The sequence below is a fragment of the Acinonyx jubatus genome, chromosome C1 (genome assembly GCF_027475565.1).
Source record: "Acinonyx jubatus isolate Ajub_Pintada_27869175 chromosome C1, VMU_Ajub_asm_v1.0, whole genome shotgun sequence".
Taxonomy (NCBI): domain Eukaryota; kingdom Metazoa; phylum Chordata; class Mammalia; order Carnivora; family Felidae; genus Acinonyx; species Acinonyx jubatus.
This window is the reverse complement of record NC_069381.1, coordinates 115,576,247-115,601,488: the sequence shown is the minus strand read 5'-3', so window position 1 is coordinate 115,601,488 and position 25,242 is coordinate 115,576,247. Positions and strand designations below refer to the sequence as shown.

General features: G+C 56.1%; 1 protein-coding gene and 1 pseudogene across 3 annotated transcripts in view; one reads left to right on the top strand and one right to left on the bottom strand.

Annotated features, from left to right (window-relative positions):
* The window catches only part of GLI2 (GLI family zinc finger 2), a 256,148-nt gene that overhangs the window by 56,397 nt on the left and 174,509 nt on the right, over nucleotides 1-25,242 (top strand). For 2 of the 3 annotated variants that reach the window (XM_027056004.2, XM_053214887.1), the window contains exon 2: nucleotides 13,592-13,769. In XM_027056004.2, the coding sequence (XP_026911805.2) occupies nucleotides 13,622-13,769 (148 nt within the window). In that variant the 5' untranslated portion in view covers nucleotides 13,592-13,621. Of the gene's footprint in view, nucleotides 1-13,591; nucleotides 13,770-25,242 lie in introns of those variants that run through there. The other variant, XM_053214889.1, reaches the window with a different exon arrangement.
* On the bottom strand, nucleotides 1,397-11,286 carry LOC128311837 (60S ribosomal protein L12-like; annotated as a pseudogene).

Here is a 25,242-nt window from a genome sequence, read left to right as displayed (position 1 = left end):
CAGGTGGGCCTGGGATGCCCTCCTTCCACCTCTGGCACGAAGATGCCAGCCAAAGGCAGGCTGTTCCTGTTGGCTTCACTCGCCAGGGTGGTGCTGGCCGTCGGTTCCTGGCAAAGCCCAGGAAAGCCACTGGCTGAGCCTGGAAGAGGTACAGAAGAGCTGAGTGAGGACATTGCCTGGGAGGTGTGGGGAGGGCCGTGGCCGGGCAAGTCAGAGCGGTGTGCTGCACAGCCCGAACCAGGGATGCCAGGCCACCCACCCGCCTGGTTCTCGCCGGAGCCTTGAGAGGCACAGTAGCTACCCTGAATCTGCAGCTAGCCTTCCTACCCGCCACCCTGCTCCCCGCCTCTTGGCCCGGCACCATCTGTGGGCAGGTGACCTCCAGCCTCAGAGATTGTTGGCGTTCCGCCGTGGGGTTGCTGGTTCATGGATGCAGGTGGCTTGGGCCCATTCGCGTGGAGCCTGTCTGTGCTCCCCACGTGCCAGGATTCCTTTTTCCACCCAGTTGAGCTGTGACACGCACTCCCTGGGGGTCCAGCCTGCCCCTCTCATAGGTGGCGTACTGAGCCCAGAGATGGGGGGATACTAACCCAGGGTCGCACAGCGGGTCGGGGTGGGGGTGGTGGTTGGGGCTGGGAGGGTGATAACGGTAGCTGAGACCAGCTGGCTGAGGAATAAACTGGTTAGGAGCTCGGGGACAACTCGTTTCCATCATTGGCAGGGCGCTGCTCTGTATCTGAGCTGTCTGGGCAGGGGGCTGGATGGGGTGAAATCTGGAGGCCATTCTTGGCGCCAGAGGGAGAAGGCTGATGGGGTTCGAAAGAGGTGGTTTTGGCCCTGGTGTGGGTCCCTGCCAGGCGGCCTCATAATCTCACTGGTCTTTGGTAGGGCTGAAGCACAGAAATCAGATGGAGGTTCTTTGTTTCTTTGTTTCTTTTCTTTTTTTTAAATTTTTTTTTTAATGCTTTTATTTATTTTTGAGACAGAGAGAGACAGAGCATGAGCAGGGGAGGGGCAGAGAGAGAGGGAGACACAGAATCTGAAGGAGGCTCCAGGCTCCGAGCTGTCAGCACACAGCCCGATGCGGGGCTCGAACTCACGGACTGTGAGATGATGACCTGAGCTGAAGTCGGATGGTCAACCGACTGGGCCACCCAGGCGCCCTTGTTTCTTTCTTTTTAATGTTTATTTAGTTATTTTGAGAGAGGGAGAGAGAGAATCCCAAACAGGCCCCATGCTTAGCACAGAGCCCAACACAGGGCACCACGACCCTGGGATCATGACCTGAGCTGAAATCAAGAGTCGGACGCTCAACTGACTGAGCCACCAGGGACCCCAGATGTAGGTTCTTTTCACTCTGAACCAACTCAGCAAACCCCAGAGCCCATCCCTAAGCTCCAAGGGGCAGCAGTGAACAAACAGCTTCCTTTCCCTAAAGCCAGCCCAGAACCGCCGGTGGGGGTCCATCACTGCCCAGTCCCCTCCTCAGGACAGCCTTGTGACTTGGGTCACTTATGTCAAGGTGTTTGAAGAAGTGAGATTCGCCCCCTGATCTGGGTGAAGGCCTGAGTCCCCCGATCCTCTAGAGGCTGTGATCTGGGTGATGACTGGAAGGATGTGGAAAAGCCACCCACACCACGTCTCTGACCCCAAAACGCCACTCCCTGGCCTACAATTCCACTTGGAGAAAATAGCGCCTCTGAGTGCGTGACGACTCACGTAGCACCCTTTAAGCAGAAAACACTTGATTTTGTACTTGCCTTGAGAATGGTGTGTGCCCACACACAGTAGGTGTGCAGTAATTTATCGACTTGGGGGCTACACACTATGTGGAGCAAAGTCTTTGTGCTCAAGGAGCTTAGTTTATTTCGTTTGTTTGTTTCCATTGGTTGCCGAATGATCCTTCATTGAGATATTTTCTGCTGTTGTTATTGTTCACTAGCTGGGCATTCACCGCATCACTATTGATGTCATCTATGATGTCATGAGGGTGGCGGCCATCAGCATTGCAGCCCACGGACTGGGCAGTCCCCGGGATCTCTTTAATGGTTCCAGAGAGTTCTCCGGCTAAAGATCGGTGCCGCATCTGTTGGGCAATGTCGACGCTCTCATCAAAAGTGATATTTCCACCAGTGCTTACTGTTTTTCTGCTCCTTTCTGTCTCTTGGTGGTTCCTTGAGGGCTTTGATAATCAGGGCAGAGGCAGGAAGGTGCCACTTCAATCTGGGGCTGTCTGTTCTGAATGGTCAGTTTCACCGTAATCTGTAGACCCTTCCAGTCACCAGTTGCCTTGGCGATGGCATCTCCACCCCTTTTTTTGGAGACAGACCCAGGGGGCCGATCTTTGGGACCAGGGCAGACCCGGCACTGACCTCTCCACCAGTGCGCCTCAGGTATATGACTTGGATCTCGTTGCGGTTGAAGGGAGACGGCCTGGTGGAAGTGCTAGTGTTGAATGAACTCAGATTCAGGGCGACCGAAGACAGTTGCACCTTCGCCCCCTCCCAGCTGAAAGCCAAAAAGCTCAAGGAGTTTATACTTTAAGGAAAGGAGTGCATTCACATGCCCGAAGCAGTTTTGCCCTGAAGACTTTCCCGGCAGTGCTGGCGTCCGCAGACATTACGAGTTGATTCCAGCACCTGCCCCTGACCTGAGCCAGCCTCTGCTCGTCTTCCACCTGGCTCCCCGCCCGTCATCCCCAGAGTGCTGATGGGTCCCCGGCGCAGCCCTGACCCTGTGGGGATGGAGGCCTGGGGGGAAGCCAAGAGAGGGGAGGGGAGGGGAGTCCCGCAGGCCTCCGTGCCAGGGAGCATTTGTGCGTTGAGTCAGGATCAAACGTTGATGCATCTGCATCTGGGGTGAGCGTAAAGGGGAAACAGACGTGGAAACAGGTACTTAAAACACAGCAATATGGGAACTGGACCTCAGAGGGCGTGAGTTAGGACTGACCCCTAACCTAGGTGGTGGTGGTGGGGGGGGCTCAGCAGGAGAGGCTCTGGGGAAATAGTATTGCAGGTGGGTAAATCCCAAGGTGGGGCCTTGGTGGGGATTTGTACCTTATCCTGTAGGCACCCCCCTCCTGCCTTTCCGGTTCTCTTTTCCCTTCTCAGAGCTTCCTTCGGGGGATTTACTCCACTTGCTGGGCCTCTGTCCCTGCCTTCCCTCCCCAAGTCTTGGGCGAAGGGGGTCCACACGGGGGGCCTTGCTGCCCGCAGCTGCTGTGTGTCAGGCCTGTTCCCGGTCATGCCCTCTGCAGCCCTGGGCCCCCGCGGAGCCCTTCTCCCCTGCCTGCAGCCTGCCCGGGGCAGTCTGTTTTCCCTCCTTGGGGCAGAGGCGAAGCTTGTTTTTCTTCCCCGCTCAGGAATTGCGCCTCAGAAACACACAATGCAGCTGTTAAAATATCTGGGTCTGGCGGGGCGGCCGCACAGCGGGCCCCTTGTCCGCCTCGCAGACGGCGGCCTCCTCACGGGAGCCAAGTTGGGAGCTTGCCTCTGCTGGCGCTGTGCTGGTTGGGGGCGGGGGGGCGGGGGTGAGAGAGAGACCCCGGTCCTCCGGAGCTTCTGCTGCTCTCCATGGAGGTGGACTTCGACACAGAGGAAGGGGACGGACCATAGGCCTTTGCAGTCAAGCAGGATGGCACATTACACAAAGGTGCCAACCTGAGAGCTTGCACGTGAGACCCCAGAGGCACAGGCACTTGGGTGTGTAGAGGAAGAGAGAGGAAGGGGCTGTGACAGGGCCGCCTCGTCCAGTCCCTGACAGCCCCTCCTGTGGGTAGGTTGGCCCCCCAGCCCGGCCCGGGATGGGTCTTCCTGCCGCAGGCGGGCAGGCTTGCCTGGGCTGACACGATACTGCAGCGAACGTTCGTTTGAGCTGGGGCACGCATGTGCTTCTGATCCTTACCTTGAGGGAGGTGCTGTGTCACCCCCATTACACAGATGGGAAAACTGAGGCTCAGTGAGAAGTATGTGCTTCTGATCCTTACCTTGAGGGAGGTGCTGTGTCACCCCCATTACACAGATGGGAAAACTGAGGCTCAGTGAGAAGTATGTTCTTGTCCGTAGGTCGATGTGGAGCTGGGATTCTAATGTGGTCAGTTTTCTCCAGAGTCCTCGCTCAGCGTGCTCCCTCTGCACGTGCCTGCAGCGGCTATGAGCGGGGAGTGTTGTGAAAGTTTCAGAAGCAGCACGGGGAGGTTGGTCGGGTCTGAGCAGGACCCTGGGTGGGAGTCCATTAGGGCAGGCTTCCTGGGTTTTACAGCACGGCTTCCTTGTGTAGAGCAGAGAGGAAAGAATGTTCTGGGCAGGACAGCATGGGGATGATACAAGGCCAGGGGGCATGGACATGACCTGGTACTTTGAGGGAAAAATCCCAAATGCAAGCGAAAGGCCATTTCGATGCCATCTGAAGTGTCAATCACGAAGTAGCTCTTACCCGTATCTTCCCAGGAAAAAAAAAAAAGCCTCTTGCCCAGCTCCAGATCTGATACCCATCTCTCCTTATCTGAGGCTGGCCGCCCCGGCAGGGGCCTGCATTTCCCATCAGGGCCCTCCCTGGCTGCCGTTCTGGCCCAGCAAGTCAGTGAATTAGGGTTAATTATCTGTTTTCCTGAAAGCCATCGAGCCCAGGGGCTGGGCAAATTAGGGAGCTTTCGTACTTGGAAAAATCCGTTCGAGGAGTGATAAAGAAGCAGGTGCACCCTCTAGGAGAGTGATGTTTGCCTGGTGCCCCACCCTGGCCATGATGGGAGGGTGAGGGTTTTGCCCCCATCCCCCAGCTTTTCGGGCCTCTAGTCTGAAGCCTCTGGAAGCAGCTGGGATGGTTGGTGGGAGCCGGGCTGGCCCTGTTGCATGGCCGAAGTGGGTTTGAGACCCAGGAAGCAAGGAAGTGCATTCTTCCTAAACCTGTCTCCCTCTGGCCTGCCCTTCCCAGAGACCCTGTCAGGGCCTGCAGCTCCCCCTCGACCTGGTCTGTCCCTTGCTCCTCTCTCCCTGTGAGAATGCTCCCCTTTCTTTTTCCTCTCTGCCCACAGTGTGCCCAGAGCACATGCCCAGGCCATTCATTCCCTGCCCCTGGAGTGCCCTTCCCTCTCCCCTCTGCAGGCCAAGGTCAAGACCTTTCATTCCCTGTCTTGAAGCCACAAGGCAGATCTGTGGTCATCTGTAAGCCCCCTCTGACGTCCCCAGGCAGTAGCCCTGAGCTTCTCCGGCCTGAAAGTCTCTGCTACTTACTTGGCATTTGGCACAAACCGGCTTAGCCTTCGGTGAACTCTATACACTGCTTTGTGCCTTTTGACCCCTCTGTGATGTTCCTTGCACGTGGCGGGCATCGACACACTCAGCAGATTTGGTTGGAGTAAAAAAACGTGTGGCCTTCAGAATCCAACGGGCCTGCATTGGAACAGCAGTGCTGCTACGTGTTAACTCTGTGACTTTGGGCAGGTTGCTCACCCTCTCTGGGCCTCGGTTTCATTGTAAAGCAAGGATCATATCGGCCCCTCAAGGGTTACGGTGGCTGGCACTGTGATCACGCGACAAGAGGAGCTCTCCTCGTGTGGGCACCTACAGGTGCTGGAAGCTTCTGATCTTTCCTTTCTCCGGTAATGTGGCTCCTAGTAGGTGGGACGCTGCTGGGCAGAGCAGGGGACCAAGGAATGATGGAGCAGTTTGAGGGACTCTTCTTCCTCTGTGCCGCATAGTAAGTAGCGAGAGCCCCACATGGTGTATCCGTGGGGAGGGCAGGGGTTCTAGAAGAACGCTTTTTTTTTTCCAGTTGTGTCCTCTTTTGCTGTCCCCACAGTGCACCCAGCAGCAGGCTGGACAGTATGTGCCACACGCACGTGGAGACAGGTGTCTGTGCCTGGTAAGGAGCAGCTACCGCGTGCCGGCACCCTGCGCGCATTGATACGTGCGAGGTTCCCGATCACCTTGGGAGGGACTGTACGACCTCTCACTGTCCACGGGCTCAGGGAGCTGGGACCCCATGGTCTGGCCTCTTATCCCATATCTGACCAGGCCAGGGTCCCAGGGATCTCCTGCAGGCTCTGATTTCCCCTTCCAAGATTGCTCTCCCCCAGGGGCCTGTGGGCACCGCCGGCCAGGATGGAACCAGGGGGCCAGCCCAGGCAGGAGTGTGTGGTCCTCCCCAAGTAACCGGAAGAGGGAGGAGCCAGGGGACAGGCAGGGCATGGCTGTGTCTTCCCCCACCCCCTCTGGTGGTGGGAAGTCAGTCACATCTCCAGCCCTGCCTGAACCCAGGCCTGGAGCTCCTCGTCTGGGTTTTGTTAGAGATGGTTTGCTGTTTGCTGGGTCCCAGTGGAGCTGTGTCGCAGAGGCTCTGAGCCCACATGCAGAGACAAGGCAGGTGGTCAGAGAAGTCAGAAGCAGATGCAGCTTAGGCCTGAGGTCCTACAGGCAGGTGCAAGTACGCAGAAGCCCCAGCTGCCACCCTGGGCCACTGCAGGCAGGTGATGTCTTCTTGGAGACGAGTGCCTGCCTGCAGAGGTTCCCCTGCCTGGCCAGCCCCCACTGGGGACCCAGTGTTTGTGGGGCTGCTGCTGTCACTTGTGTTAACAACCATCCTGGGAAGGTTGACTGTCCTCTCAACCACCCTGGGAGGTAGGAAGGAGACGCCGTGTTCCAGGGGAGGAAACGGAGGCTCAGAGAGGGGAAGTAACACCGCCAAAGACACACAGCTGATGTGGACTGCACTGGTCCAAGCCTACGCACATCTCATGCTGGGAGAATAAAATGCATACCTGTTTCAAAATAGGATTATTTTATCTCCTGCTGTGAAGGGCAAGCAGGGGGTTCCCGGCTTGGTATAGTCCTGGGGAATGCTCACCCCACCCACTCCCTCTTCCCCTACAAGATGGGGGGGGGGCGGGGAGTAAGTGTCAGCTTGGGCCCAGGTAAGGCAGTGGGGCTGCGAGGACGCACACATCCTCATGCCTCCCACCTGGAGAGTCAGTTGTGTGGCTGGCCTGTGCCCTGTGGTCTTGGACTGGCACTCCCTGGGTCCAGATGGCAGTGCCCAAGTGATAGGAGAGCCAATGGCTGGTTCTCGGTCACTCGGGGCGGATACAGGACGCGGCCTCAGGACCTTGGGGCCACAACTGGGGCGAGGGAGTCTGCCGGTCTCTTTTGAGTCATAACAAGCTTGTAATTATCGTTATCTTTAATCTTTGCTGCACTGAAAGTGCGTCTTTCACTTCGGGAAATTTCACCTGTTTTATCTCATTTGATCTTAAAAATAAGTCCGATCAAGGCAGGGCAGGTACTTATTATCTCCGGTGTATTTGTGTGTGTGGGTCTGTGTGTCTCTGCATGTAACTGTGTGTGCTGCGTGTGGCTGTGTGTGTGAATGTGTGTGTGTGTGGTATGGGATCATCTGTGCACGTGTGACCGGGTGCTTGTGCACGCGTGTGGCTGTGCATGTGGTCGTGGTTGCTGCGTGTGCCCTTGCGTGTCCCCGCGTGTGGGGTCTGGGTGCACACGCGGCATGGCTGAGATCAGAGGAGGTGAGAACCCCACGGCCCCGAGGTGGCTGCGAGGGCTGGGAGGCGAGGTTTCATCTCTCTCCTGGAGATTGATTTCGCCTGGGGAAGACGCTCTAATTCCTGTGACTCACTCGTTAGAGGAGTTCAAAGCAGCCAGGTGGTGGGAGGGTGTCTGGGATTGCAGGTTTCGGAGTGATTCGCTCATTCTGCTCTGATTATTAATTTATTCTTCAAGCTAGTCCTTTCCCTGAGAGTTCTTAACCTCTTCTGTGCCGTGGACCCCTCCTCGGAATGAGGATGCATAGAGTAAAAACATAGAACACAGAGAATAAAATGCAGAGAATAAAAACACATGGGGTGGGTTACGGGAGAAACCGATGCTATTGAAAGCAATAACCAAATGTTAAAGGCGCCACGTCTGTGCTATAGTCATGCGTGGGCTCCCTTGCCAGCTCAGGCTGCAATGTCACTGGGGTCTAATGGTGACCTTAAGCTGTGGTGAGCACAGGTGATGCTCTGTGCCATGGCATGAACACATCTGTGACGTGTGCTGGTGGCAGGCTCAGAGGCACTGTGGCTCGTCCGTGCCCGTGCCTGAGGGACACCAACTTCCACTTCCAAGTTAGCAGAGGTAAAATGTATTTTTTCCCTCGGGGTCATGCAGCCTTGCATTAACTGGAACTTGTAAATTATTTGGAATAATTTGTAAATGATCTGGAAGCCACCTTCTAAGTGGCACCCCCATGAAGGTTTCTCTAAACCCGTGTGTGCATCACAAATACCCATGGAACTTTTTACAGAATGTCATATTTTGTCCCTGACCTTCTGCCGGGACCTGTGGAATCAGAGTCTCGGGGAGAGGGTCCAGGGATGCCTGCAGGGCTTCTCGGGGATGCCAGGACCCCCGGGAGGTGCCGAGGCCCTCGAGGGCAGGTGACTAGTGCAAAGGGGCTCCTCCTGGCCTCGGGTCCAGCACGTCCCTTTCCCTTAGCAGAACCTGGGCAGTGTGGTTACATGTCCTCTGGGGAGTTGTTCGAACACGCTAGAGCACTGTGACTTCCCCAGGTGCAGTGGGGGTGTTGCCTCTCCTCCTCCCCCTGGTGAGTGCTGTGCTCCCAGCCCCTTCTGTTGTGGAGCCTTTGGTGGGGCCCGTGGGATTTCGGCACAGACCGTGGCACCCCCCCCCCCCAGCTGAGGTGTGGGACGCCCCCCCTCCCGGCCCCCCGCTGCTGTCCCCAGATGGCCTCTGGGGGCCCAGGTGAGCTTGTTGACAAGGCTCGGAGGAGCTTCAGGGAGTGAAAGTGGCTGCCTGGGACCCTGGGCGCCTGGTGTTTACCCAGAAATTGTGCTAATCCCACTAATTCCCGTGATTTACGCAGCCTCTTGGCTCTGTCTACGGCCTTCCTCTCCTGGGAGGGGAGGGAAGCAGAGGGCAGTGGCTGATGTGCCAAAGACCATGCCCGTGGCACGGGGGGGGGGGGGGGGCACTGTCTGCGCTCCCCCTGGCTGGGTCGGTCCCCCGTGGGCATCCGTGGAACCCCAGGGCTTCTGTGTGCACATCTGTTCCTGGGCCACAGAAGGCAGTCTGGAGAGTGGGAATCTCAATAAATACCCCTTCCTCCTGCGCGCTGTTCACCCTGGTCCTGTGCTGGCCACACCCTGAGGCTTCACGCGGCAATACTGTCCGGGGCCCTGGCCCTCTTCCCTCCGTGGAAAGTGGCCCCGGGGGGCTCACTTCCTCCTCTGTAAGCACTGGGTTGGTGACACCCACTCTGCCAGCGGAACAGGGCAGGAGGCTGGCGTCAGGGAGCTACAGCTGCTGGTCTCCAAGAAAACCCGCAGTCTTCTGCTCCTCTTCTAGTCTCCTCGTGTCCCTTAGCAAATTGACACCGTCCCTTCTTGAGCCTCCTTCTTTTCTTGAGATCTCTGACGCTAAAGTCCGAAGGTTCTGACTTGTTGGCCTCAGTCTCCCCATCTGCATTCGGATAGGGTTGGATCCATGCCTCGGGGGTCTGCCAGCCCGGCACTGGGGCTGGGGCTGGGGTTTGGTCTCATGCGCCGACGCCGTGGGCTCCCGGAGTCCTCCGCTGGTTTCTGGTCCACTGAGCCCCATGCCCTCCAGACGCAGGCCTGGCTCCCTGTGCCCACCTTACCCATCGGCAAGGGTTCTGAGTATCTGCTCAGCGGGGACCTAGGGATGCAAGGCCCAGCCGTGCCCTGGACGAGGTCACAGTCAAGCAGGAAGCCAGGTGGGGGTGTAGCAGGTCACGACCGTGACACGTTGGGGGAGTATCCAATCCCTGGGCAAGGACACCTAATTCATTTAGGGGTCGTGCAGGGCCTCGCCAGCTCCCAGCCTAGTGCAGGTGAGGCATGAAGCTGGTCATCAGTGAAGAAGTGTTGAGTAAAGGGTTAGCGAATGAATGTACGACCGCCTACCCTGGACGGCTCCAGCAGACAGGCACATAGCCCAGTCGCGGTGTTTGCACACAGCCCCGAAAGAGCCTCAGCTTTGGCCCACCCTTGACTGGTGGTCTCTATCCACCGGTGTCACTACCTTGGATATATGACTAGGGCGGGAGCCACGCCAAAACTTGCTTCTTGGGTCCCCTGGGCTCCTGGCACAGTGCTCCCCATACCCAAAGGGCTCAACGGTTACCTTATGCCTTCCAGGGGATTCCGGGGTAAATCCCTTAGCCCTGTTGCATCCTTACGCAAGGGACAGCTCACTGTGGTGCTTGAGAGTACAGCTTTGGGGCCAGACAGCCTGGGCTCAAGGCCTGGCACGGCCGCCTCTAACCGTGCGTCTTAGAGCCAGTTACTCAACTTCTCTGAGCGTTGGTTTCTTCCTATGTAAAATGTGAGGATTAAATGAGATCCCTCCCGTAAGGTGTTTGGCACACGGTAAATGCTTATTAAAGTTTTGTTGTTCCAGCTGTTATTGTTATTTTTGTCCTTACTTCCAAATTCAAGGTGTGTTTCAACGTTGGGCCTAAATATTCCTTTACCTGAGCTTCTGGGGAGGAAAACCCAGGCTGTTCACAAAACCACTTGCATTTCAAAGAGCTGTGGTTTCCTGCCACAAAGGTCCATTTTCTCTGCCAGGCGTTTCTGAGCGTTTGCTCTGTGTCAGCTTGACCTGGAGGTGATGATTACAACCTAAGGGTGCTGGGTTGGTGCAGAAATCCCGAAGCAGAAGTGACTGGAACTGGGGAGGAGTTGGGGGGCTTCCCAGAGGAGCTGATATCCGAGTGGCATCTTGAAGGAAGAGTAGGGGTCCGCAGAGAAAGGGCGAAGGACTGCGGGTGGGTGGCATGGTTTGAGCGGGGGGCCTGGTGGTGGACAGGATTAGGCTAGTCACACCTGTCTGGGTGGGAAGGAGATGTGGGCAGGGGAGTCTACAGGAAGACTTTACCTAAAAGCCACGGGGGTTCAGCGCGGCCTTGGCCAGAGGAAGAATGCAGTGAGATGTGGGTTTGGTGCAGCCGGGTGGCGGGGCTGAGGGGGCCGAGAAGGTGGAGCGGGCGCGGGCCGGGGTATGTCGCCGGTGAGCGGTTCCCATAGCCAGATGACACAAATAGACTCGGGGCCAAAGGAAACCCCGTAACTCACCAGAATCTGCAGGGAGATTTCTCTGTCCCCCATCGGCCTTGGGTTTTCTTGACAGGGAGTTTTGAAAGTTTGAGGAAGCGGGACAGGCCGGTGTGTGCAGACAAAACCAGGCGGTCCAGGACGCGGGTTGTTTTCCCCCGGCAGGCCAGCAGGACCGTGGACCGTCTCTGATACATCGCATCCGTCGTTCTGGGCTTTTCCCATTTTCCACCTAGACACGAGAGTTTTGTGCGGATCTAACAAGGTGAAATTCTGGACCTGAAGATGTGGATCTAACCTCGAGGCCCCCGGGGATGGAGCTGACCACTGCCTTTGGTCTCTGCCCTGCTGTGACCCACGGGCTCCCTACCAGAACATTCCCTTCCCACCGGCCTGCGAACCAGCCCCGCCTCCTTTCTGCCGCAGCAACCGCGGACCTCCAGACTCTCCAGTTGTTGCGTTATGTTTGGCTTTTGTGGCAAAGCTTCCTGACGAAATTGTTTGTGCCTCTGTTTTTCCTACCTCCACTCAGGGACCCTGGTCGCCACGTGCGACCGAAACGGGTCAGCCCTCAGGCTTCACTGTCTCCCATCTCTCAGTAGCTTAGGAGGGAGCTGATTGTTCCCCCTCTTCAGGCTGTTTCACTCCTGCCTTGGCTTCCGGCCCCCCCACGCTCCCCTGGTGGTCGTTTCCTCCTTTCTCCCACTGGCACTTCCTGCTTAGTCTCCTTGGCGGGTTTCTTCTCCTTTTCCTGGAAATGTTGGAATGTCCATGTTTCAGCTCTGGAACTTTCTTCCGGAACTTTTCTTCTTGGCTTCCGCCCTCTGTCTCGGAGATCTTGCGCGGTGGCTGTCATATTCCTCCCTCCAGCTTCTACCTCTCCCCCGAGCTCTGAACTTGTGTTTCCAACAGCCTCTGCGCGATTTAATAGGCACTCCAACTTAACATGGCCCAGACTGAGCTCCTGATCTCTGCCCCAAACCAGCTTCTCACCCAGTGGGACCCCATCCCAGCCAATGGCACGGCCATTCATTCATCCAGGTCGTCAGCCAGAAATCTGAGCCACCTGTGACACTACTCCTCTTCTTCTAAGAAGATTGGCTCGTGTCTCTATTCTGTAACTTGAAACAAATGCTCGATTAGCAGTTTCTGCCAGCGATGAGGCATATTAGTGAAAGGCTTGCTTGTGACCCGGGACTCAGCCGCAGAGGGAGCGTTACCTGTGCCCTGCATCCCGGTCCAAGCCCTGGAAAGTCTGTGATCCCCGCCATTCACCATCTCAGACCACCATCACGTCTTCCTGGGCCTCTCTGGTAGTTCCCCTTCCCCCAGATCTGCTCTCACACGGCAGCAGAGTGACCCCGATACCCCGTGAGACCTGTTATACACCCCATCTGCTCAAAACCTTCCAGAGCCTGCACTCTCCTTGCTGTTCCTCAGACGAGCCAGCCTCTGCCCATCCAGCTTTGTGGCTCCTGCCTCTGCCCTCTGGCTGCCGTGGGCTTCCATGGCAGATTCACGTGGCACCCCGTTCCAACCTCAGAGACGAAGGCGGCAGGCCCTCTGCCCCTCTGCCCTGCTCTGTCCTTCCACTTTGCTTGCTTTATTGACATTACCTCTAACTAACTGAAGCTAAATATACATTTATTCCACCTCTCCCCGCCCCCCTGGCCCATATACCATGTCTCTGCCAGGTAGAATGTAAACTCCGTGGACTGTACCTTCAGCACCAGACAGAATGCCTGATACATAATAGGGGCTGAAAACTATGTTGACTGAATATGTGCTAGTGCATAAATGGTGAAAAAATGTTTGAATGAATGAATGAATGAATGAGTGAATGAATGAATGAATACACATATACACAAGTACACGAGAGGTGGATCCTGGTGAGCAGGGAAGGAACAGGAAAAGCGAAGGCTTTTCTGGGGCGCTTGGGTGGCTCAATCGGTTAAGCATCCGGCTTTGGCTCAGGTCATGATCTCGTGGTTTGTGAATTCGAGCCCCCACATCGGGCTCTGTGCTGACAACTCAGAGCCTGGAGTCTGCTTCGGATTCTGTGTCTCCCCCTCTCTCTCCCCCTCCCCTGCTTGCACTCTCTCTCTCTCTCTCAAGAATAAATAAACTTAAAAAAAAATTTTTTTTTAAAGAGGGCTTTTCTTTGAGGACCACTCAGGAATTGTTACTCTGTTTTCATTTTCCTGTGATGCCCAGTTGGCGGTCATTGCCCCTGACTTCATTTCTCCAAGTAGAACTTGCTGCCCAGATTTTTAAAAATCTGGGGTCGAAGGCAATGCAGACGCTCGGCTGTTGTCCGCGAGGTCGTTCAAAAGACCAGATGAGTCTCAGAACTAATAATTCTCGAAATTAATTAAACCCTCCTTCCCAATTATGAGAGAATTAAGCTTTCATAGCGTGCGGCGGCCGTGAATCTGGGTCGGCGTTTCCCGGCTGGGTCTGGGGGCAGTCAGTGGTGCTGAGCGTCTTTGTCTTTTTTTCAAGGGCTGTCACCCAGGACCATGAGCGGCTAAGATGGAGACGTCCGCCTCAGTCACGGCCACGGAGAAGAAAGACGCCAAAAGTGGGAGCCTGGAGGGTGTCGCTTTCCCCGACCCGGGCAGGAAGGCCTCTGCTCTCGCGGTGGCCACGGCGGCCGCGGCAGCGGTGGCTGCCCAAGGAGGTACTATGTGTTCTTCACACTCGGCGGGCGGCAGGGGTGTTTTTCATTAGCCCGTTAGGATTTAATTAGGCCGGTGGCCGATGTCACCAGGCAGGCATGCTGGGTTTATGGGGGGCGAAGAGGAGGGCGCCCCTGCTCCCGGGGATCCCGGGCCCCTTGACGTTCGCCTGCAGGTTTCTCGGGGATCCAGCCGCCCTCAGTCTGCTGAGCGGCGCTGGGAGCGTTCGGTTGGCACGTTTGAGATGTGCCAGAGACACGGCCTCGGGCCTCTGGCCTGCCAAGGACTATTTTGGAAAGTAATTGTCTCCTGATCCCTCTGGCTGTAATTAGAGGGTCAGGTACAGAATTTAGTATCCTTAGGTGAATTTCTGGCCAACTTAATTATAACAGAAGAACTCCACAAGCCTCAGCCTCTCATTTACTGCCCCGGAGAGAAATGCTCTCTGGTTTCCACTGGTCCGTGCCAGCATCCCGTCGGGAAAGTTTGGCGGGAAGGCGAGACCTCCCCTTGTGTGCGCGCAGTCCATCTGGAGGCCACAAAACTATTTCTGTCTCGGAGGAGTGGAGAGTCTTAGATTTCTTCTCTTTCCCTTTTTTATTCAAGTGCATTTAGTCATGGCCTGTTGCTTGCCGCTCAGGCACAGATTTGCCTCCGCGGGGTGGTCGTGCAGGCACGGGCAGTGCCTCTCACACTTTGATGCACACACGCATGGCGGGGGTGGGGGTGGGGGGGCGGCTTGCTGAAGTGCAGAGCCCAGTTTAGCAAGTCGGGTAGGGCTGAGTTTCTGCATTTCTCTCCAGAACTCAGGTGATGCTGGTGCTCCTGGTCCGTGACCCGCGCTGGGCATAGCTGGGGGCTGGAGCCCAGGGACTCGGGGAGACCCTCAGACGGGGAGGAAGGAGTTGGTGGTTCCAAAGGTGAACTAGAGGACCTCCGGGGTGTGGTTACTACATTTAGTTTTATTTTTGTTCATGATTCTAAGTTGGAGATGGTTATTAGGATGTGTGGCCCAAGTCAGGAGGGGGAGACCCGAGGCCAGCCTTTGGCCTCCCTACCTGGGTGATGCCCCTCGACTCCTGTCCCTCTTGGAGACTGGCTGTCCAGGCCCTTCTTGTGCGACCAGCTGGGGTGGAGGTAGGAGCCAAAGCCCCAGGTGGACACCCTGCCCTCCAACAGGGTGGTGTCAGCAGAGGAGGGGAGGCTGAGGGTAGGAGTCTGGCTGGCTGGGAGGCCAGGCTGCCTGGTCACAGGGCTGGCTTGTCCTGGGCCTGGCCGTGTCTGCATGTGATCTGTTCCTTCCCTGGGGTCAGGCTTCCCCTACTCCGTGGTGACTGCTCAAGCTGTCCCCCTGCCTAAGGGACAGATCCATGGGTCTCCGAGGCCTCAGTGAGCCCTGGCAAGCCTGGGCCTCCGTGCATCTCTGGCCTGCCCCGGGGCCTCTGTTCTCCCCACGGTCTGGGTCTACTTCTCCTGAGCTGTGTGAGTGGGTCATGAACTACCACATGGCAAGATTTACGGCCATGCCATAGTAGCAGAGAACAGACTTAAGCAGTAATTACACAGTGATTGAGATGGAATTGGGGGGAAGCCCCTCTAGCGTCAGACCTCATTGTCACCAATGTGCAATAATGGCAGATGCCTGAGGGGATCTCGATGCTTGGGGACGGGCAACAGGCAGATAGCTTGGGGTGCAGTGGTTCCTCGGAGGCATCCAACCCTACTCTACCCCACCTGTACCGGCCCCCTAGGATGCTGGCCCTACCCACTCCTGCAGGCCCCCATCCCCTCATTCCCTGAGCCCGGAGCAGCTCCTGGCTGATGCGGTTCCAGCGGAGCTGGCTGTGACCTGTCATTGCAACGAGTCTCCGGTCAGGTGCAGCTGACCCTGGGGAGGCTCTTCACTGCTCCTGCTCCCCGTGGCCTTGTGTGCACAGTTTGTGGGGGAGGGCCCTCCAAGAGTCAGGCAGGAGCCTGCATGGGGCAAGGCCAGGGGTATCACGGAATGGGTGCCCTGGACTTTGAGGCTGTGTTCCAAGGACAGGGTGAGGGAGGCGCAGTGGTGCAGCCCAGAGGGGGCTGGCCTGGGTCCTAATTACCACATCCCTGGGGGCCATGTCATTTTCCTCTCTGGGCCTTGTTTTCCCAGTCTGTGTCGTGAGGTGGACGTTTGGATAACATTTGGCAGATGTCACCCAAAGTCTTCATGATCTCGTGACGATCTCCTGCCTTTGAACACTTAGGCTGTTTCCAGCTTTTCACCGTGGAAAAATAATGTGGAAATGAAATCTTTCTACCTACAGGTGTGTTCCCTCTTAGAGCCAAAGCCATACAATTCCAGTGGTGGGGGTGAAGGTCCTGGAATTGGTGGTGGGACGAGGGGATGGGATCGAGGGTCAGGAGCTGGCCTGGACTACAGGCTGCCCGCCCCAGCTGGACACCTTGCAGCCCTGCCAGTTTGTAGGCTGTCCCTGTGCTGCTCACCACAGGGCTCCTGACATCCTCAGACAAGACTCAGCCATCCTCTGGACCACCGTGTAATAAGCCACGAAACAGTAAGCTTGTGTGTTCGATGATAGGAGATTGATTAATCAAACTATGGTACGTTTATTGAATAAAACATTATGTGGCCACTGAAAACGTTCATCAGGAGACTTTACAGTAACGTGGGGAGGTGTGACTGCGTTCCAACAGCGAGAAAAAGCAGGATGCAAATTCTGTCTTACGTCTCTCACAACTTTAGACTCCCCGGAAGTACCGTTAGCAACGGCCGTCCAGATGTTGGGACTCAGGGTGATGGACGATGCATAGGGGAAGCTCATCCCTGTGGTTCTTAGGGACCGTCAGCCTTTTAGAACCTTCTATTCGAATGTAACTACCTCTGAAAGCAGGGGTGTGCTGGAGCCAGCCGCTGCTAACTTGTGGGAGTGGAGTGTAGACATCTTCCAATCCTGCCGTCCTCGACCTTCAGTTCGTAACTAAAAGTTGGCCGTAGCGGGAAGAGTTGCGGGAGGAAAATGGGCAAACGCTACACATCAGGGCCGCCTGCCCCCGCCGTCTTCTACCACAGCCTCTTGTTGACCCTCTCCCAGCACACGGAGCTGCTGGGTACCAGGCTAGAGTGGCAGGCACGTCTGTTTCCTGAGCGCTTGAAGGCTCTATTTTATAAAAGAGAAAATGATGAGGCAGGGAAGGGACTTGCCCAAGGCCACCAGCTGCTATAACAGAGGGCGGGATCGGAGGCTCCGGCTCTTTCCCTGTCACGTGGTGAGAGGCCTTTTTTTGGTATTTGCTTTCAGATTGTGATTTTAGATTCTTTGTGGGTGACGTGGGCCTTAAAGCCCAGCCCACTGATACCGTGTGGTAATCGTCCAGCCTCCGCCCCAGCTGCGGAAAGTCACACATCTGTCCAAGAGGCTAACGGCACCTGCTCTTTGTGACTTTGAGATTCGAGGCTGTGACTTATTTGCGGAGGGCCCCGAAAAGTCACGTGGCTGGACTGGCCTCTGTTGCTTGACCTCCTGGAGTGCCACGAGGCTGGACGTGCTGGGGGCTGGGCGTTTCCACTCAGAGTTGCAACCTCTCTGAGCCCACGGAACAGGGCAGTAGCAGAGAGGAAGCAGCACTGTGGTCAGACTGGGGGAAGGTTTCAGTGAATCACCTGTCTGGCGGGAGCAGCTCCGGAGAGCAGACGGCAGAAACCGAGGCTGGCGGGTCCTCTCCTGGCGACTTTAGCTGTGGTGCTAACACTTTGGAGGCCATAAATCTTTAAAAAACACATTTTGGCCCAGAGCTTTTTTCCCCCTTTAATTTTTAAAATGGCGTAATTTTAAAGGCAATTTGATTCAGATGTTTTTCATTGCTTTACGCCGAAACTGCCCAAATGCTGTCGCATTTTCCTCCTCGGCAGTGGATTTTCTTTCCAAAAATATTTCTGGACCTGTCTGTGTGCCTCAGCTGAGCCCCAGGGACCCAGCCACTTCAGGCCTCCAGGCTGGGACGATCGGAAAGTCTGGAGCCATAAACCTTGGAGCCGGGTCTCGGTCCGAGAGCTTTGCTAAGTCCCTGAGGTCAAACAGCCAGACGGGCTTTAGAAATTCTGCGAGGCGCCTACAGTGGCTAACACCTAACTGTTGCAGAGTGCCCACTGTGTGCTGGGCCAGGGTCCCCCCACTGTGGTTCCCCACGAGCGGCATCAGCATCCCTGGGAGTTGGACCCCACCCTAGGCCTCCCGGAGCAGTGTTCCGGGAGTGGGGCCCAGCGAGCTGTGGGGATTCTGGTGCACTTGTAGGGCCCTCTGTGTTCTAGCTGCGTGAGGCGTAGTGTGACTTTCCATGTGTAAAGTGGGAGTCACATAGCGGAGCTGCTGAACAAACATTGTGGGAGACACGATGTGCTCACACTTGCCTGGCACGGGGTACCTCACAGGTGGCACGGCGTAGCCTTAAGAAACAGCTCAGACTCTGCAGCCATACCACCTGGGTAAGGCCCAGCTCTGCTCACCTTGGGCAGGTCTGTGTCTCAGTTTGCTCGTCTGTAAAATGGACACAATAATGGCACCCACATCACGGTGTTGTGAGAATTACTTCCGTTAGCAACATAAAATGCCAGGCGCTAAGTTAGCTCTTTGTGGAGATCCCGGTTCAGTCTCTGCCTTGTTAACTATCACCGGCTTTCCTTTTCTAGGCCTGCAGGCTCCGCCTGACTTAGAAAGTCTCCCCTTCACTGGCATCTCTTGCTAGTTGACTTGTTGAGGCCGGACAGGTTGTAGGAAGACCAGATTTCTGTTGTCTTCCTGCTTGAGAGTGGTGGAGGGAGCCCTGGGCTGGAAATCAGGCCCGAGTTTCTGTCCTGCTTTGCTTCACTATCACAGGCTGTCCTGGGTAGACGACCTTAGTGGGTCCCTGGCCTTGCTAACTCAGCCTTCTCCCCTGTACGCTGGAGGGTGGGATCAGACCAGAGGTTGCCCAAACTGGCCATGCCTCAGAATCCTGCGATACACCTATCATAAATGCGGATTCCCGGGACACTCCAGACCTGCTGAAACAGAACCTCCCAGGCTGGGGCCCCGGGCATGTGTATGTGTAGCAGGCTTCCCAAGCCTTTGGATGCAGTTGGTCCCAAGGCATGGAGTGTATCCACGGAGGTGGGGCACTAACTGGGTGCCGCCGGTCAGTGCGGGCAGCGTTGTGCCCTGCATGTTACCGTGCGGCTCCCGGCACATCGCTCCTTGCTGCGGGGGGGCCTCCGTGCCTCCGACTGCACTGGCCACCCCTTCATCTTGTCCACCGGCCCTGTTGGCGTCTTTGCAAGTTGCTTCCAGGCACGTTTTTGCTCAGCGGTGACACATCCCCGCCAGTCCCGGAATGCTGCGCCAATACCATAGTCTGCAAAGGAATCAGGTGGTGAGCATTCTGGCTGAGGCGCCCAGGGTGAGGAAATGTACCCAAGTCACCTGGAGCCCCGTCCTTGATAAGTACCTCTGAGACCCTGGTGTCTCTGCCCTCTCTCTGCCTCTTGCCCTCCCGCTAGGATGCCCTACGGGCAGGGCATTGGTTGGTCACCATTGGGCCCCCGGCCCAGCAAGGCAGACGGCCGACAAACGGTTGCCGAGTGAGCGGCGTCTGACGACGTTATGCCAAGTGTGTGCCGGTCGGCTGTTGTGGCCTCCTCCCTCTCAGGTCGCCAAGGCCCTTGGGAGACCAGGGTCAGTTGGGCTGGCCTGCTCCTTGGCCCCGGCTCCCGCACCTGAGGCCCTCTGGAACTTGCCGAGCGGGCCCAGCCTTCCCAGCCTACCCGAACTGCTCTGCGGGGGACCACACACTTTCGCCTTGGGCTGGAGGATGCACTCAGGTGTGACTAAATGGGCAATTATTCTTATTTAAGTGATTTTCAGGATGGCCGTTGGTGCTGCGGCTGAGCTTGTTTTAATGGCCCAGTCACATGGAACAGCCAGTTCCCATCAGACTTTTTCCAAGAGCAGAGCTCGGTCCTCGCTGACAGCTCTGTCCACCCAGGGAGGGGGACGCAGTCCGACCGCCCGGGGTTTTTTCCGGGGAGCTCTGAGCGACTCACGATGCCCTGGCCAGTGAGGTCTCGTGTGCCAGGGCTGTGCCGGAGGGCCGGGGCCCCTGGGGCAGAGGGGAGGGTTGGAGGCTTCTTCTGGCCCTCAGTGGAGTGTGGTAGGAAGGACCTGGGCTGTTTCCTGCTCCCCACTGCCAGATGTGTGTCTAGAGCAAGCCGGCTAGCTTTTCCCAAGGCCATCAGTTGGGGGTAATAATGGTAACCACATCTGACTCCGACGAGGAGAAATGGGAGAGCGTTTGCAGAGCGGCTATCAGAGGGCCTGGGCACTGACAAAGTAAACATTGGTGACATGAGTCTGAATGCCCATTCCTTTGGCATATCCCGGACCCCGTCCTCTAAAGGCCGCTCTAAACGTCACTCAAAACAGCTGCCGTCCAGCATCAGAGCAGATGCCCCTGTTAGCCCCAACATGGCCACCCCGCCATATCTCACGTCAGCGTTCGAGGCCCAGCGCAGGGCCTGTGCTCTGGAAGCCTTCTGGACGGACCTCCTGGCCTCTCCCCCTGGGTTGTAGAGGCTGGCGCACATGCATTTCCGCTTCAGACCCGCCCTGTGTGTTTCTGGCTGGCGCGTGTGAGTTGGTGACCTCTGCTCACAGAGAAGGAAAGTGCCTGAGGGCCGCGCTGGTGGCTCCGGCTCCTGTTTCCCCCCTGGGCCCTTGGCAAACGTGGCCTCATCTCTTGTGGTTCACTGTGCGTGTTTAACTATTGCAGAGTTGGGGAAAGCTTCAAAGTCCTTTCCGATTATAGAACTGGGAGAAGCTTGAGAGATCATATAGTTCAAATCTGTTCCTTTTAGACACGTGGAAGCCAAGGTCCAGAGACACGAAGCACAAACTCATCTAGTGACACCGCTGGGACCGGAAATCGATTCACCGGGAATCACCGATGGGATGGGACACAGCTGCTCCCTGCCCTGCCCCCCGGTCCTGTCCCAAACCCCGGCTTCCCGAATTGATGGTGTTTATGTTGGAGACATTTTTCTGACGTTTGGTTCTGTCAAAACTAATTTTAGCATTTCTAAAGCTTGGTAAAAATACAGCCTCATTACTTTGATGTCAGTGCATAGTTTACTATTAGTATATTCTGGGGTTTATCATTTTAGTCATGTTTAACACGGCTGCACCAGGCATGCACTATTAAATCTGGCTTATTTTACATTCCTGTCCGGAATTATTTATTTGTAACAATTTCCTCTCTATCAAAAGACACAGCTAATGCTGTGTTTTAATGTGTTATTTACACACAAAATAACCTATTTACAACTCAGTATGCGCCAGAGGGAGAATGGATGGGCCCCAGTTTCCTGCGTTCTGTTATATCGGAGTTTAACAATCTGGTTTGCTAATAGAACCATTTATCATTGGTGTGGGGGGATAATTTATTTTATGTTTGTGGCCAGGTCTCCCTGCCTCTGATCTTGGGAACATTTTGAAGATAATGAAGTCAGGCCTGGTGTTTGGGGCGGAAGCGGGATACCCGAAAGAGAAGGGGGACCCGTGGCCTTCCGGAAGCGGCCCGGGTGCCTCTGGGTTCCCTGAGTGCGTGTGTGCGTCCCGCAGATGGTTCCGGAACACCCGTCAGAGACGCGGTGATGCAGAGACTCTGCCTCTGCCCTCCAGGAGCACCCAGCTGAAGGCATCAGGGGACAGAGAACAGAGCACTATGGGGACACTGGGCAGATGTGACCCATCCCACCCAGGAAGCTTCTTGGGGAGGCAGCATCGGAGCTGGGCCTGTAAGGATGTGTAGGTCTCACCAGGCGAAAAGAGGAAAGGGTGGGTGGCAGGGCAGCTGAGCGACCCCTTGGGAGTGCAGGGGCTTGGGAATCAGCGTCTGACCCATGTGGCTGTAAGCTGGGGTATTCAGGGGGTGGCCTGAGAGGGGCTCCTGCTTCAGTGACAGGCGGGGTGTCTAGACTGTCCCCTCACCCCCAGGCCTCAGGAAACCAGTCCCAGAGGTTTAAGGCAGATCCCTGCCACATCAGATTGTCAGTGTCTGCTCAAAAGCACTACCTGCAGCCGGAGGCTGGAGACAGGGGTCCAGGAAGAGGTCCCTGGGTCCAGCAGCCAGGCATGGCGGGGACAGACAGTGGGATGAGGGAAGGACTGCTCAGAAGAGAGGCTCAGCAGCGTCTGGGGCTCCTAGTGGTTATGTGGCCACTCGACCTTGCGAGCCGAGGTCCTGTGGCCGTGTTGGAGCTTCCGAATGCGCACTAACGGGCAAAGGAGGGCAAAGCAATGCATCTGTGTTCTAGAGGCCTTCTTGACGGACCGCCTGGCCTCTCCCCCTGGGTTGTAGAGGCTGGCGCACACGCATTTCCACTTCAGACCCTCACTGTGTGTTTCTGGCTGGTGCGTGTGAGTTGGTGACCTCTGCTCACTGAGAAGGAAATGGACTGCTGCCCTTTCTGAAGCCTGTGCCAACACCAGAGGGGGCAGGGACGGGTGAGGTGGGGGGAGGCATCCAAGAAGGAGGGGCCATCGTCCCTTTCCCCAGGGGCTGTGGCCCTATGGAGAAACCAGACACCCCCACTTGTAACACTGATGTGGCCCCTTACCTGATGTATGGAGTGATCAGAGTATTTCAGGAGGGGGACCTGGAAAGTCTCTAATGTCTGAGTAGGGCCCTGCTAACTCCGCTGCCTGCAGCCGCGTGCCCTCTCTGCCCTGAGGCCCTAGGGGGGGGTCAGCCGCACTCTCAGATCAGATGGTTGGGGAGAGGTTACCAAAGTGGTGTTACAAAGTGTGGTGGGATTCAGGGCAAGCCACAAGGAATGGTGCATGGGACCACCAGCTCGGGTGGCCGGCATGGTCTAGGGGCCGAGGCTCAGGCTTGGACAGACGAGGTTTGAATCCTTGCTCCATTGCTTCCCGGTTGTGTATCCTTTGCTGATCTGAACCCCAGTGGCTTCACCTTAGAAGTGGACAGCACACTTACCTTTTGAGGGCCAGGATTAGAGATAACCAGCATAAATTGCTTGGATAGTACCTGGCATATAGTAGGCATTCTGCATATAGTTGCTTTCAGTATTATTGTTTTTGCTGTTATTAGGATTATTCTAGAACTATTTCTGAGAGTAGCACATATGCATCCGATAAACATTTGAGAGTGAATGAACACACAGGTATGTGAACAGAATCTTCACAGGGAGTAGCAGCTTGCCCATGATGTACGAGGGGGATATTGGCCTTCTAGCCCAAGGAGCGGCATGTGCAAAGGTCCTGGGATCTGAGAGTGGGTCTGTCAGCCCCTTGGGCAAAGACTGCCTGCACACCTCAGCCCCAGCATAAGCTGCTGTCTTGGGACTGGGGAGCCCTGGGATATCATGTTCAGGAGCCCCCAGTCTGTCCTCTGGCTGCTGCATAACCATGTGTGGATGCTGGAGGCCCAATCCAGCCTGGCTCTGGGTGCACATGGCTTGTTTGGACCCCACTGCAGGCTCAGCTGGTCTTTCCTCTTGGACAGGCAGGGAAGAGGAGGCTGGAGGGGCTCTGTCTGGAGAAACTGCCCTTGGCTCTTTCCCTGAGACTGTCCTGGCTGGCCCTGCTCCCTAGTGCGCATGGATTATCAGCTTGTATTTGTGGGGACTGGGAAGTGTGAAACCCTCACACCGGGCAGCAAGGCCTCTGGTCTGAGGAGGGTCATTTCTGGGTCTGATTTCTATCCCAGTGTGAGTAGTCACATTTGAGAGGAGGGTTTGGGTTTTGGGTGGTGCTGGGCAGAGGACATCAGGCACAGACTTTACACCTTCCTCAATTCCCGCCATTCTGGAAATGAAGGAACATTCAGGGGGAAGCCTCATGCACGGCAGAGCCGGGGGGTCCTGCGTGGTGTGATGGTGGTGAAGGCAGGAGACCACGCCCCAGCCAAGTGCCTGAAATTGACCCTTCAGCTGTCACCTTGCCTGCAAGTTTGTGCAGAGGCCCATGTTGTCCTAGATCCCCCTGTGTGACCTGGGTTACCAGGTGCCAGGCCTCTGCCCAGTGACAGCCTGAGGGTATTGGGGTACCTGGGGCTGACTCACGGGACAAAGGTCAGAAAGGGAGGTACAGACTGACGAACATGCACTTTGCTACCTCTGCAAGTTCTGAGGCTGGACACAGGTAGGACCCCTGAGTCTACACACCGGTCACATCTCTCCTGGCCGTGTTGGGGACAAGGAAAGCAACGGGGACCTTCAGTTAGAGACAGGCAGGCGTGGGTTCACACCCACGTATGAACATGGGCTGTCCTTGCCTCATCTGCAAAATGGGGGTGATGACGCTCATCTGGCCGTCTGTGTGGGGCATGAGGGTCTGGCTTATGGGCGACAGGATAGTGGCATCGCCTGCCTGAGCGGGCCGGGGGCAGCTCCTGGCTGTATCATTAGCGGCCAGAGCAGTGCGGAACCTTCCAGCCTCCCGCAGCAGCGCTGACCTTCCAGGCCCCAGCTTTCCCAGCTGTGAGCCTAGGATGGGATGGAGAGGAGGGCTGGAGAGACAGTGATCCGTTCTTAGGTAGACAGACCCCAGAGAACTGGAAACAGTGCACCGAAACCTGTATACTGATGTTCACAGTGACATGATTCAGAAAAGCCCCCCAAATGGAAATAACCCAGAAGTCCGTTAGCTAACGGATGAACAAAACGTAGTATATTCTCGTGCGTATGGAATATTATTCAGCTGTAAAAAGGAAGGAAATACTGACTCGTGCTTCAGCATGTACGAACCTTGATGACCCATATTGTATGACTCCGTTTATGTCGCTGTCTGAGTGGGCAAATCTCTAGAGGCGGAAAGTAGAAGGGAGGAGGGAACGGGGAGAGATTGCTAATGGATATGGAGTTCCTTTTTGGGTGATGATGTGTTCTGGAATTAGATTGTGGTGATGGTTGCACAACCGTGTGGATATAGTTAAAACCACTGAATTGTATCCTTCCAAAGGGTGAATTTTATGGTATGTGAATTATATCTCCGTTTTAAAAAGGAAGGGAGGGAGGGAGCAAGGAAGGAGGAGGGAAGGGAGGGAGGGAAGAAGAGAGGGGGGAAGTTAGGGATGACCAGGTGCAGGCCTGGGTGAGGCCTGCAACCCCAGTGTGAGTCCCCAGGAGTCCCCAGGCTGCGTGAGCGATGCTGCCCCTCAGGGAGGACCCAGCTCCCCTGGCCAATGAGCAGCCTCCCCAGCCAATTCTATAGGCTCCAGAAGCTCTAAAAATAATTGGAGTGGAAGGAGGGTGTTTAATGACAAAGTAAATAATTACATTAAGGGTGTGAGTTTGGAGGGAGCTGAGTAAATCACTTTAGAAAGAGCACCAGCCTCCAGCTAACTTCCAGTCCTTTATCACCAGATCCCGTCCTCCCTCGGACTCTGAATAATTGATTGTGGCAGGCATTGTGGGCCCTGCAG